This window comes from Zea mays, chromosome 5 (genome assembly GCF_902167145.1).
Source record: "Zea mays cultivar B73 chromosome 5, Zm-B73-REFERENCE-NAM-5.0, whole genome shotgun sequence".
NCBI classification, from domain to species: domain Eukaryota; kingdom Viridiplantae; phylum Streptophyta; class Magnoliopsida; order Poales; family Poaceae; genus Zea; species Zea mays.
The window spans coordinates 224,483,183-224,498,241 of NC_050100.1; the positions used below are offsets into that span (position 1 = coordinate 224,483,183).

General features: G+C 47.7%; 1 protein-coding gene across 1 annotated transcript; it reads right to left on the minus strand.

Annotated features, from left to right (window-relative positions):
* Positions 1 to 2,188: 2,188 nt before the first annotated feature.
* LOC100283013 (uncharacterized) lies at positions 2,189 to 10,927 on the minus strand. The gene is made up of 5 exons (NM_001371891.1): positions 10,656 to 10,927; positions 10,353 to 10,561; positions 8,875 to 9,434; positions 8,592 to 8,786; positions 2,189 to 2,570 (listed from the first exon to the last, which is right to left on the minus strand). The coding sequence occupies exons 2-5, from the start codon at positions 10,531 to 10,533 to the stop codon at positions 2,553 to 2,555; spliced, it is 954 nt and encodes a 317-aa protein (NP_001358820.1). The 5' UTR covers positions 10,534 to 10,561; positions 10,656 to 10,927; the 3' UTR covers positions 2,189 to 2,552.
* Between the last annotated feature and the right edge of the window lie 4,132 nt (positions 10,928 to 15,059).

Here is a 15,059-nt window from a genome sequence, read left to right on the forward strand (position 1 = left end):
AGATTAAAATATTAGATTTGTTCAGATGTTTCCCTGCCCTCACCACAACCCATCCATCCCAGTTCACGCACGCCGGCGAAAGCGAGAGACAGACAGCGAAAAAGGACCAAGCTTCCTTCTCTGTATCGACTAGCAAGCACGCCCCGGACTCACGAGGGCCTCCCATGGCCGGCCCCAAGCCCAGGAAGCCGGATCGGATGTGCAAATCCAAGAGCGACATCGCCGCCTCCACCTCCTCCTCCGCCATGGCGGCATCCACACCGCGGCACCACCGGTCTCCGCGCACGACCTCGACCTCCTTCCCCGAGGTGTCCTCCTACTCCACCTCCTCCTCCTTCACGGCGTCGTCCCTCGCCGCGTTCCGCGACTCCCTCCCGGAGCTGCCCCTCCTCTTCACCTTCCAGGACCTCGCCGCCGCCACCGCCAACTTCTCCGCCGCGCACCGCCTCGTCCCGGCCGCGCCCTCCTCCAACTCCTTCCGCTGCGCGCTGCGCGGCCACCCGGCCGCCGTTTTCCGCCGCCCACTCCGCCGCGACGCGCGGGACGTGGCCGCGCGCCTCGCCGCGCTGGGCCACTGCCACCACGCCGCCATCGCGCGCCTCCTCGGCGCCGCCGCGTCGCCCGATCGCACCACGCTGTTCCTCGCCTACGAGCTGGTCCCCAACGCGTCCCCGCTGTCCGTGCTCCTCCGGAACCCCAAGAACCCGTCCTTCACCCCGCTCGCGTCCTGGCACTCGCGCCTCCAGCTCGCCGTCGACGTCTGCGACGCGCTATACTACGTCCACCTCCAGGCCGACACCGTCCACAACCGCCTCTCCGCGTCCTCCGTCCTCGTCTGCGGAGACGGGCCCCTCCCGCGCGCCAAGATCGCGCATTTCGGCGCGGCCGACCTCGCCGGCGAGCTCCCGGTCGAGCACAAGGACGACGACGACGACGGAGGAGGAGGAGGGTCAAGGGGCTCCTCCGGCTCCGGGGACAACCGCCGCACCAGAAGCCGGGGGAGGCGGATCGAGGGCACGCGCGGGTACATGGCGCCGGAGCTCGTGGCCGGCGGCCCGCCGTCGCGCCGCTCCGACGTGTTCGCGCTCGGCGTCGTGCTGCTGGAGCTGGTGTCTGGGCAGGAGCCGGTGCGGTACGAGCTGCTGAACCGGGGCACGGGCGAGTACGAGAGGACGTCGCTGATCGACACCGCGGCGGCCGCAGTCGCGGAGGGGATGCGGAGGTGGGTGGACCGCAGGCTCAGGGACTCGTTCCCCGTCGACGCAGCGCAGTCGCTCACCACGCTGGCGCTGCTCTGCGTCGCCAAGGACCCCCTGGCGCGGCCGGACATGTCGCGGGTGGCCGCCAAGGTGTCCAAGCTCTTCCTGGAGGCGCAGGAGTGGGCCGCCAAGTTCAAAGTCCCGACCGACATCTCCATTTCCATCGCCCCCAGGTGACTGATGGCTCAGACTCATGGATGGATGGATGCCTCCCTGTGCTGCTGGCGCCATTGTTATAGAGTTGAGGATTTGAGATGCTGATAGAAAAACAGTATATATAGAGCTGTTGCTGTTACCACTGATTGCCTTGGACTCCAATTGATCGATCCATTGTTAATTTGGGTGGGAGTTTAGGCTTTACATACATAGATAGATTAAGCTTCGTTCTTCTGCCTCTTGTTCTTGATGGATGTACACAGGACAGGAGTGACATGCAGTGGCAGATCATAATTTAGTAAACTGAAGTAGGGCCAAATTCCAGTGCCAAAATGGATATTCTTATAAATATGCTTGTTATTTCTTTGGCACAGATTGCCACGGCTTGTATTTCTTGCTGTTGATGATGTGGATGTGTCTGAATTCTGGTGGTCAGTTCAACTCTTGCTGTTGATGATGTGGATGTGTCTGAATTCTGATGGTCAGTTCAACGAGAAAACTGCAGCTGCAGCCCCTATTTTCTTCGGGCAGCGTCAGCGTCCATGGAACCAGGTCGCCTAGTGCGGCTTGCGCCTGTCGTAGACGGCACGCACGACAGCCGCCCAAGACTCATCAGATTTCTCTTCTTCCATCTCATCCCCATCCCCATCCCCTATGCTATGCATCAGAGAGGAGGAACATTGTAGCTAGGCTACCAAATAAATACTTCTCAAAGTCTTTTGACTTTTGATATAAATCCATGGTTTTGACTTTTGAGATGGCATAGCAACAAATAAAAACCATTGCCAGGCAAGCTTACGTGCTGGTCTGGCGGTAAAATATATTCAGAACTAGACAGCAAAAAGAAAACACTGGAAATGCCGTGCTGCGTCGTGGAGCACCTTGCATGTTTCTGGCTATTTTTATTTCAAGCATGCCTTCCTGAATCTTTTGAACTTGAGGACGCAAATGAAATCATTCACATCCTCTCAGATCCGCACAGTAAATAATACATTACAAGAGTGTTGATCCAACATGGAAGAGAAGATGCATTGGGCCTGTCAGTTGCAGCCGCTGTAATATGATTATGATGGAACAACCCCCCGTCGACCACTGGCGTGCTGCTCACCAACCAACCTGATATCAGGCTTGCCATTGTCACCATCCTCTCGATGACTGTAAACAAAGAGTCAACACATGAAATTGAGTTCCATTTAGATGCTCGTGTCATCAACTATTTTGTCACATATTGGTATATCACGAAGCCACTAATAGTCCTGGTTATTTTGAATCATTTTTTCCCCTAAGGCCTTGTTTGGTTAGAGGTGGATTGGGGAGGATTGAATGAGATTTAATCCCTTTCTATACAAATTTGTATAGGAGGGGATTTAATCCTCCTCAATCCACTTTAAACCGAACAAGACAAGTGGGTGGTAAAAATGAAACCGGGAATGTGGAACTTGGCCACCTTTCTCGTTCCCCTAAGAGGATGTGTAGATAATTCATTACATACTACTCATATCTCATATAGAGTTAGCAAACCAACAGTACACATGATTTTGAAACATTTTTTCCTAAGTGTATGCTAAAATTTAAAATCCAGGTTACCCATCCCAATTAAGTATGATACAGTGTAATGTGTGAGAGGGCCAGAACCAGGTGAGTTCCTCATTTCTGTTTGAAAACCTTTTTTTATGGACAGTTCGTCCAACTATCTGAGGATGTGTAGATAATTCCTTACATACTACTCATATTCATATAGAGTTACCAAATAAGCCAGCTCCTTCACCTTGTTAGGTTGATCTCATCGGCCGAACTGGACTCACCCCACGTGTTTTGATCGAGGGCGCAACAATCTTATGGTTGCTGCCCCCTCACACCGCGTACATTAAATACAAAGCGGACCAACATGTGATCCAACGTTCGTCACACCCCCTCTCCCAAACACAACTCTAGAGATCCGATCTATCTCTACACGATCAGTAAAGGGAAGGTTGCCGCTATCTACCTCATAGTCATTGAGCCGACTCCAATCGCCCTAATGGCATCACCATCCAATGCTGAAGGTATAAGCTCTTGTTCTAACACATCTAGTGGCTAGGATTTATGAGTAAGGTCTAATTAGCGTGGTATTAAAGCCATGGTTTACGGTCGGACTCGGACCTAATCCTAGATATTCAAAGCCTTCGATTTAGTGATGAACCTGGACAAAACCCTTCAAAGACACAAACTCATCCATTAGAAAAGCAAGCAGGAGAAGGGAAGATTGAACCCTTACCAGGTTTTCTCCAAATGCCCCAAAACCCTAACCCTAACTTCCCAACCCGAGCACACACAAACAAATGAAGGGGGTTGTCGTCCCTGATCCTGGGAACGGGCCGACTGCCCAAGGTTTGGATGACCGCCAGGAAGAAGGCAGGAACGCGCGAGAGAGTTTAGAGTGGTTTGAGACGCCGAAACGTAATACCCTACTCCATTTGTGAGTTGTATTGCTGAGAGCTTGAGAAAGCCTGGGACTGGTTGGAGATGTCTCCGAGGGAGTTTAAGTGTGAAAATGTCCGAAGAGCCTGTGCCCCCGGGGAGTGGGCCTAAGTAAGTAGCGTATGTGCCCTCCCTTTTATAACCGAGGGGGGGGGGAGGCACGAACATGGGTATTGAGGAACCCCGACAGGTGGGGCTCAGCTGTGCAACAAACGGAGCATGGAGCTATTAATCCTGCGGTCCAAGGTGTTTATTTGGTCGTCGTGTTGATTCTCGATCAGCCGCACCGTCGTCCTGTCTCGTTAGCGTGCGAGCGAAGCAGCGTTGTATGCTGCAGTGTAGGCTGGCTCGTCGGCTTGTGTAGGGGAGTAGGTGGACGGTGTCGTCCAGTCCCATCCGCATGTCTCCGTTGCCTGCAATGTAGCGGGAATAGTAGAAGTCATGATGGGGTTTGCCCACGCGCGGAGCAGCGGGTCAATGGTCTTTGCCTCGGTAACACGCGGGTTACTAACGCCCCCAGGCCTTGCGGACTGCACACACCACCCGCATTTAATGCAGGGCACATGTTGTCTGCCACTGGTGTGAACAGGCGGGCGACCAACTCACGTTGAATGAGGGTGGCCTCCACGCTAGAGGCTTGTGTCAGGCTCCGCCCGACAACTTACATCACGCACCACAAGCCACGTGGCAGCATCGGGTATCCGCTTGAGCGGGGATCAGTGGCTGGGAGCGCATGCAGACGTGGCAGCTTCTGACCTCCCCTGGTTGAGACTTAGGGAAGTCTGGGTCCTTCCATAATGGCCCGTACACGTGACGGCATCAGACCTCCCCTGGTCGGAGGTCCGGATGCACACACGAGGATCCGGGACCCGAGGTGACACCGGTCCAGAGGCTTGCGACCTTGCCGGACGGGCCCAGGCCCTAAGCCGGGGTAGACCACTCGTCATCCATGGCTACGGGTAGCCACAAGGGTCCCACCTTGACCCAGCAAAAGTGGGTACCCCATATTTGGGGTACCGACAGGGGTAGTAAGACTTACCTCCCTAAAACCCCAACCCTAACTTCCCATCCCAAGCACACACAGAGAAAGGAAGGGCGATAGTAAGGCTTACCTAGCTGGCGATGGCGACACAACCACCGATTTTGTGCACAGCGGCACGTGCGGGCCTTAGGGCACCGCCGAGAGGCCACTCAAGGTCATGGCCCATGGAGGATGAAATAAAGTCAATGAGTACCAACCAGGTTTGGGACTTACTGAAAATTTTTAAGGGAGTCAAAACAATAGGCTGCAAATGGGTCTACAATATGAAACATGACTCCAAAGAGAATGTAGAAAGATTTAAAACAAGGCTTATAGGCAAAGGTTTCACTGAGAGAGAAGGAATCGATTATAATGAGACCTTCTCACCTGTTTCGACGAAAGACACTTTTAGAATAAGAATAATTATGATGCTTGTCGCTCATTATGATTTAGAGTTGCATCAGATGGAGGTAAACCATTCTTAATGGTGAATTAGTTAAAATTGTATACATGGCTCAACTCAAACATTTTGTCATGAAGGGCACCGAAAAACTAGGATGCCATCTAAACAAATCCATTTATGGATTAAAGCAAATGTTGGAACAGTGGTATCTTAAGTTTGATAAGACAATTAACAACTTTGGTTTTAAGGAAAACGTAGAGGACATTTGTATTTATGCAAAGTTTAAGAATGGGATATTCAACTTTCTTGTGCTATGTGGATGATATCTTGTTAGCAAGCATCAATAAGAATCTGCTATCAGAGACCAAATTTTTTTTGTCCTCGCATTTCAAAGACTTCGTGGAGCCATCTGTCTTACAAATTGAGATTCGCTGAAAAAACGGTATTAGTTCTAATTAGTTCTATTCTATCGCAAAAGACATACATACAAAACGTTCTTAAGAAGTTTACTATGCATGCGTGTAATCGCAGACCTACTCTAGTAGCCAACCACGATAAGATGGGGAGTAATCTAAAGCCCTAGGAACGAATATGAGGTCGATCAAATGAAACCGATTCCACACACTTCGGTTGCCAGCAGCATAATGTATGCTCAAATATGTACTTGCCATGACTTGGCATTCATGATCGGGATGCTTGGCAGATTTCAGAAAAATCTAGGAATAGAACACTGGAAATCCATTAAGGAAGTCTTGCGATATTTACGAGGTACAAATTTTCTCATGTTAACATACAAAAAACCGAGTATTCTTGAGATTATAGGATACTCAGATTCAGATTATGTGGGTGTGAAGAAGATAGAAAGTCCACGTTAGGTTACATATTCATGCTCATGGAAAATCTCAATTTATTAATGTGTCGTCGAAAATGTAAGTTGAGTTCATTGCATGTTATAAGGTAACGGGTCAGGCTATGTGGCTTAAGAAGTTTGTACCCAATTTAGAAGTGGTAAACAACATTATCAAAACCACTAAAGCTATACTATGGTAATGAACAAGTCAAGTGTTGCTGCCAAACACGTTGACATTAATTATTATGTTATAAAGGAGAAAGATCATGATCAAATAATTGAACTTGAGCATATAAAACAGAGCAAATGTTCATGGATCCACTCACTTGAAAGCTTCCACCCAGCGTGTTTAGAAAACACGTAGCCATAATCGGGTTAATGGAGCACATATGATTCTAGATTAAGGGGTCATTAATGCAACCATCTTCCTAGAGATTGAGTTCTCTGCTTTGAGATAGAAAGATACAATATAGTCATTGAGTTCAGTAGTGTATGACTGGCTGTTGTGATGTATTGATCTTGATGTACTAATCTATTGAGGATTAGAATTACCAATTAAAGAAATAAGCAGTTAAGAAATTGATTTTTAAGTATAAGCAAGTAAGTATGACATCAAGGGGGAGAATGTTAGGTAGGGACCGAACCAAACTCACCCCCTGCACCCTGGTCGAGGGCACAACAACCTTATGGTTGCGGCCCCTTTCACACCGCATGTATTAAATAGGAAGCGGATCGGCACGTGAACCAGCGTTCCTTGTATCTTCTCTCCCAAACACAACTCTAGAGGTCCGATCTATCTCTACGTGGTCAGTGAAAGGAGGACCGCCACTGTCTACCTCGTTATCTCCGACCTAACTCTCATCGTCCAATGCTGAAGGTTAAATTCCCGTTCTAACACATCTAGTAGCTACAATTTATCAGCAAGGTCTAATTAGCCTAACACACATAAGCATCTGTCATATTCTTGTTTTGCCATCAGTGTTATTAAAACTACGTTTAAACTATGTTTAAATGTCAAAACGCTAATTAGAGGTTGAACCCACGTTTTGGTGTTTTGACGTTCTAAACTGTAAAACGTAGTGTTTCATGTGTTTTAGACCATTAGCTACTTTTGAGCCTAGTCTGTTAAGTTTCTTTTGGGTCCAATCCGGTTCATGGGTGAAGTTTTGGTAAGCCACTAACGTCTCTGTTTTGGTATTTAACTTCATGTTATTGTCTGAAATTATGATATATTGATATTTTTTCTATGTTGTTTAAAACTACGTTTAAACATTTAAAAGTCAAACTTCACCCATGAGTGTTTCAACGTTTTATCGTTTTAATAACCTTGTGTGCCATACTCAGTGAGGAACAGAACAAGATTAGATCAACTTGAAATACGAGGGTCAACTATCAATATGTGTTGAGTGTAGGAAAGATCACTGTCAAAACCAACTATGCCCTCAGTGACAATGGCATGCACTTACGCAGTATAAAACTAGAAAATAGATAGTGGCAGAAATTGAAACCTGCCCAGATAAATGTGAAAGAGGATCAACTTAGACCATCATATTCCTATTGCCAAGCTTAGAGTAAAGGAATTTGCAGCCATTTGCTGATATAATAGGTTACTACAAGAGAGAGACTTAACAAATGCCTATAAATCACCATGACATCTAGCCGAGTCATCTTGGAAATGCCATTGAGAATTGAAGTTCCAGTATGAGAACTTTCCCACATTCATCTTGGAAACTGAGTTTTGCAGACTATATACTAGTAATGATGCAATTGCATACAATGGAAGAAAGAAGACATGTCATATCTTGGAGTTTCTGGTGAAATGTTTGGCTCTAAGACTGAGAAATGCTTTTGAACAATCATGCATTCAGATATTAAATGGCTATGTCATGGACCTTCGGTCCATGGGGATAGCTGTCTTCTCCGGTGAGGTTATACCCCTCTGCAGAAGGCTTGGCTCTAGGGTAGCAGCCCTAGGCGCTTGGGAGGGTCATTGCAAGAGAGAGATTGGTTTGATAATGATCTTGCTTGATTTATTCCCTGCTGCCATGCGGCTTATAAATAGCCCTATGGCTAACCAACTTCTCCTACAAACTCTCAACTAACTCCTACTTTCTTGGACTTATCTGCTGCTAACTAACTCTCCACAATTCTCTCATCTCAATCTTATTCTCTAGCCTTATCCCAGCTCATCTCAATCTTATTCTTTCCTTTCCTGCGGGTGCGGACTGCATGGTGGTGACCGCTCCCTATGATGCCCATGACAGGCTACATCATTTTAAAGTGAGCGGAACCGCTAGCATGCCACACTATCAATTTATAATGCTTTTGAAAATTAAGAACACTAATCATTTCTAGAGGGAAGGGACCAAACATTTTTATAGGACAACAAATTGTGCTAACTACATGATACATATAAACAGTTTTCATGTTAATGATGTATACCTTGAAGCCTGATTTGTTATTAGTTGAACCACCCAACACCTTCCTCGCAGGTTTCAGTATTTGGAAGGAGCACATCAATGTCTCATCTACACTCATCATGGCACCAGCGTTATCAAATTCTCCACAGTAGTTAGGGGCTGAAAACATTGTTACGAGTTGGCGGCTAGCGAAAAACTCATATCCATCTTCGACAACCTGAATTTAACAGGGCAAAAACATGAGTAAACGGTTGATACACTTTATAAGGGAATAAGTAGGTCACACTCTTTCAGAGCACAGCAACCTGATGGGCTCGGCAGATGAGGTCCAAATCATGCTTCTCAAGGAATTCAGAAACTTTATCAGGACCAAATGTATATGAAACACCTCGATCATTTATGGCCCATCCTGTTGCTTCATTAGAAGGATCAGACCAAAGAAGGTCACAGAGCAATCCAGTATCAGGCACGTCTGTGGGGCGACTCAGATTAAGTATTTGTTCGAGCTTGTTCAACTCTGGAGATAGACCACCATGCATACAGAGGATCTTTTCGTCTATCAATGCTGACACTGGCAAGCAGTTAAAACAGTCAGTGAATGTTTTCCACAGCTTTACACTGAATCTGCGTTTGCACTCGTCATAAAAACCATAGATGCGATTTACTGATGCGCATTCATGGTTTCCCCTTAGAAGAAAGAAGTTCTCTGGGTACTTGACCTTGTAGGCCAAAAGAAGACATATTGTTTCCAAGCTTTGCTTTCCACGATCCACATAATCACCCAAGAAAAGGTAGTTGGCCTGAGGCGGATAGCCACCATAATCGAATAGCCTCAGGAGATCAGAGTACTGGCCATGGACATCACCTGTTCAGAAGAAAATATGTGAGATTGATATTCATCAGGAAGCTCCGCTAAAGGAATTTCAGGGTAACTCATACTCAGATTAACCAGAATCACTGCATATATCATTACAGGTACTCAAATACTGTTGAGATTCTTTTTAATTGACAATTTATTAATTGAATGATTTACTTTTATGTAGCATGAAAGAAAGTATTATCATTTTTTGTATGACCGACACAACAGTGGAGCACGAGTTCATCAAATACAATAATGCCACAGCATGAAAACATATAAGCGGATAAAGTAGATGTGTTTTCTCAGCAATATAACACTGTCAATTGTTATCTTGCGTGCATTTTTATCAGCGAGACATACGAACAACCAAGCATTCAAGACTTTAGTGCGAGACAGTGATGATAATCATCCAGTTTACATAATATGCTTAGTGAACTTTCATTTCAAGTATACTGCTTTCGTTTCTCATAGGATGCATGGTTATGGGAATCTTTGTTGTTCACTTCAACATTCTGACAAAATGTGATCTTGATATTGCATCTCATCATACAAGTGCAGTGATCATTTAGCATTGATACCTCAAGAGTTAGCATCAGTAGTTGAGGATACACGCAAAATATATAATAGGACCATCCGATCGATGATAAAAAAAAATAGTGGCTTCCTTTCGGCAAATACAATCAGAGGGTCTCTATTCCAAGTATGCCTGATAATCACTACAAACGGGAAACAGCAACCAACATATGCACACCCATATTCCAGCCCTCAACCGGTTCTTGAAGATCGGGTTTAGGACATGAGCAAGACCCCCAAAAGGCAAAGACCAAACGGCGCGACACCCCGTTGACCTCCCCAATACGTCGTCTTGGGTGCTAGCGGCACGAAGAAACTGCTCAGGAGCCACGGGAGAAGGGGGGCAAATACCGCAGATTTTGATGGGCGCCTCGAGCTCCAGCAGGTTGGGCTGGTGCAGGAAGATCTCCTTGGCGGCAGCGCAGAGCTGCTTGATCTCCGACTCCGACAACTGCGCGTTCTTCCCAGGCTTGAGATTCTTCACCTCCAGCAGCCGGCGTATGACGTCGTCAAGCAAGGCCGGATCCATCATGTTGAGGAGCTCTTCAACACTCACACCACTCTTGTCGAAACTTCTCGACAACAGTTAAAAGGGAGGGAAACGAAATCTTTACAAAGAGAAAAAAAAAGCGCAAGCACGGATCGAAGAAATACCGGCTGCTCTACGTGTGGGATGGACCAGAGGAGGGGGGAGGGATTTGGTCTGTGATCGGCGGTGCCTTGGTGATACAGAGATGCTACCTTTTTTGCTCGGTCAGTTGGTCCTAACTTTTTTCCTAGGATGCTCTCCTGCTGCTCTCGTTCCTGCAGATTGATGGGTTTTTGGAGGAGACTCGGATTGGATTGACGACTGTCCTCTCTGGTTTCTTGTTCTTGGCATTGGCAGTGACCGGGTCTCCCCTCTCCGTCTCTCTGTCTCCTCTTCTGTGCCCAATTACCCAAAGACTTGTATTGGACTTTGGAATAAAAGCAAAGCCGTTTTATGGCTAGGCCCTCCGTTTACTTCCATGACATGTCTGCATCCTTGGTTGGAGATTACAAGAACATCTTTTTTTTACATCTCCTCCTGTAGTCGTACTGCATTTGTCCTGGCAGTTGGTAATTGTGACTGTAAACGCTTTCTCGATCAGTCGATCTCTGCAGTCGGTAATTGTTGCTCTTTCTCTGCTCTGGATAGGATGGGGGCCAAACCAAACCAAGCAACAAGGACAGACGTGGAAGATATTTTTTGATCATCCTGCGGTCCTGCCCATGGAATCTTTGAGGACGGGGATCCATGCCATGCCAGTGCCATGGAAACTTCTTCCCAAGGAGACCTCACCTTGGTGCCCACAAAAAAAAAATAAAGAGGGTCATTATTTGGACGCCAGCAGGCTGTTACTCGCATGGTTCGTACGCTGCCAGCACCAGCGCGGGGAAGATCTGTGGTTAGGACTTGACGACGACGCCATATGCATGAGGCTCTCCGACGACCACCACGGCGGACTGTCACCCGTGTTGGATTAAGGTGGGCTTAGCTTAATTAATATTTAATAACATTCATTGTTAATGACTCATTTTAATGCTACGGTGCACTAATAATTTAACATTATATTAGAATTTCAAGAAACAAATCAATCAATTTAGATAGGTGGACCGTTAGTACATCTATTAAGAAGTTGAGAAAAAAGGACGAAGCATTGTCGCATGCGCGCGCCCGCGTCACCGGTCGGGCCGAGGCCGTGGCCATGCCCAAGCACAGAGAAAGTGGGAGAGCAGATCTCCGAAATCGCCGTCTCCAGATATACACTTGTGCGAGTGTGCGGACGATATCATATTTTTGGGGACCGTACTCGCGACTGCTCGTGTGATCCGTTCGACACAGCAGCGCCTCATCTACATCCTGCTCTTCGTCGTCTTCCCTAGGCGACGTGTGCTGCTATTCGTCTTATGACGACCGTTCGAGAGACTGCATCGACTCTATACGGCTACATCGAATATACACACGAGATGTCTCGTATGAATGGAGCTACTTATGCCTTGAGCATCAGTCCCTTTACGGAGTCTCTCTACGGAATACTTTCTGTTCTTCGTATTTGTGCATTTTTTATTGTTGTTTTATAACAATCCGCACCCCCCGCTGCGCGCGCTCTCGAAGGTTAGTTCTCCGATCCCCCTGCAGGTTTGGCTTGGCTATAAGATGAGCTGAGATAGATTATTATCTAATCTAGCGTATCTTCGTCTATCATCACGCACTCCATGCTTTTTGTCACGAAAACTGTTAGCCGGCAACAGGATTAACCTCCCAACTGCAGCCGAACCACGCACATGTCAGCTAGCGCCTCCTCCCGCCTCCCAGCACTGATGCTGGCGTTGTCCGGCCACTGGTGGTGGTGGCTCGCAGGCGAATGCGCGGCGCCCTGGACGCCGCACGCGAGCTGCGCCTTGGTCTGCAATGCATCAGCTGCGCTTGCAGGATGGCGACCTGCTGCTGGAGAGCGAAGATCTGGGCGACGCAGCCGTAGACGGGGTCGCGCCGTCGCGGAGCCTGGCCTGCGCCTCGTAGGTGATGGAGACGACGGTCTCGCAGCGGTCGGCGACGGGGAGGTGGGACAGCAGCTTGGAGGTGTTGCTTTGCTGGCGCCCAACACCTTGTGGTTGGCGGCGAAGCGCGGCAGCGCGCGGCGCCCTGGTCGTGGTCGCGCTGTTGAAGTAGGGCGCGAACACGCACGCACTCCGGCACGCACCGCCGGCCCAGGAACTTGCACGCGCCGCACGTACGGAGACCCCGAGCCCGTCGCGGCAGCAGCAGCTCCGGCCATGTCGATCGTCGTCATCACTGGCGCAAATAATTAAAGGGAAAAGCTAGCAAAGGAAGAGCTAACTAGCTAGCTAGCTAGTCGATCGTCGTCGCGCACGGCGCATCTCTCCGAGCTACTGGTGCTACTAGCTATGGTAGGATAGGACGCCCAAGCTGCACCCTGCTTGTGGGCTACCGGTGCAACTCGAGGAGAGGTGGGGAAGGAGGCGAGGAGGGGGAGCCCGGAGGAGAAGTAGGGCAGGGCGGTGTCTGGTTCAAAGGGATCGGAGCAAACGCCGTGTTAATAATGCTGTGTTAAAGAAAAGAAGCCTGGACTATATTTGGATACTCTAATATTCATCTCAATTCCCAATACACATGGGTTAAGGAAAATTGAGCTATTTGAATACTATAGTATTCATTCCAATACACATTGGTTGAGGAGAGAATTCAATATCTCAATCTCTCTCAACCCATATGTATTAGGATGAATACTAGAACATCAAACAAGCTCTTAAGTTGCTTGGCTTAATTAAGCTGCCACCACAACCTGCAGCTAGGCCTAAAATATCCTACCTATATACTCTCCACTCTCCTCCCCTCCCATATACTAATTCTCAATAATATATATCATGGTTATCTAGATCAGATTTCAAGAACATTATATTGACCTGAACAGAAACGTCTATAGGCTCAGTCACGAACTCACGAGTCCAGCAACTCGACGATCAAGACCGGTTGGAGACATAAAGCCAGCAATGTTGAGATATGACAAACATCTCAAAAGATAAGTAAGACACATGTAAATAGGGACAAAGCCAAAAAAATTAAGTAAGAGGGACTGAATTAAATCAATGCTCGCTAGAGTGAACATGTTATAACAAAATATATTAAAATTCAAAAAGATTAGTCACCCGATGTTTCTTATTTAAAGTTTGCTGGACATGTATAAAGCTTGATAGTATGACATGTTTAGTGTAGGATGGACGATACAAGTTTTCAAGTGATATATCACCTTGATTTATTATCTTTATTGCAAATTTGGGACATGCATGCATAGAGGAATGGTCACCCATAACCATTCCTAGCCAGATTATTTGTCTAATTTATATAGGGTTTGATCAATTGGAACAATTCCGGGGTGAATTTCGGCTCAAACGAACAGGCCCTTATCGATTTAGCTAGAGAGATGTGAGGAAAACACTTATTAGTATTGTGGCTTTGGTGACGGTATAGACAGAATAGAGCAAATAGGAAGGCACGTCAGAGGTGGCACTGGAGCCGATGTTGACAATGGCGTCACACTTCCTTTTGAGTCTTGACCATGCCTGACAACACATTGTGCGTGACCCGCGTGACACCTTTGACGTTGACTTAGATCAGGTTGCGCATCAGCTCCCCGTCCACCTCATGGAAGTAGCGCGCTTACGGATAAGGCAGTCCATTATGGCCCTGAATGGAGTCTTGAACGCCTCGATGCAGCCACAAGCCCCTCGAGATCCTTGACGGAGGCGTGGGCATCGAGGAGGAGGCGAAGGGCGAAGGTGAGGGAGGGGACCAAGGGGGTCTGTCATGACGGGGCGGGGTGCATAGTGAGGGGCAACACGCGGTGGCAGACGCAGGCGGGGGCCAGAGTGGAGGGAGGCGAGGATGGTGGGCGTTTGGCATGTACGTGGAGGGCGAGGAGCGCGGGATGTGCGGCGGTGCGTGGAGCGCGGTGTGCGTGGGGCTTGTGACCGACGATGGCGCGGAGTGGGGGGGCGTTGGTATAGATGGCTAAATGGGTCCGGCCTAGCTGGTCAGCCTGAGGCACGACTCATTTAATAGTGTTGTGATCCGGTCCAACACTATTAAAATGAGGCCTGTGTGAGCCCGACCCGAGAGCGCGTACCATGCTTGGGCCGTTGTCACGACACGTAGTGCCAGCCCGATCTGACATGATTATTTTTTATTATTTTAAAAACTGCACATATTTATAACACCTATTGACTATTATGCACAAACTTGTTTGGGCTCACGTGGCTAACAGAGCACAACTAGTGTCTCGTGCTACCTTTATCAGCCGCATGGGTTCGATCCCCCAACACGATAATTTTGGACGATTTTTGTATAGGCGTCGAGGCAGAGGCATGGGTTCCACTCATGGTCTACACACTATCATCTTAATAGGTTTTAGGGATTAAAATTCATTTTACTAGATTCATACAATAATTAATGTATGTGTTTTATACATATGCCTAGGTTGATAATTATTTATATGAATATGGACATTAGTAGGG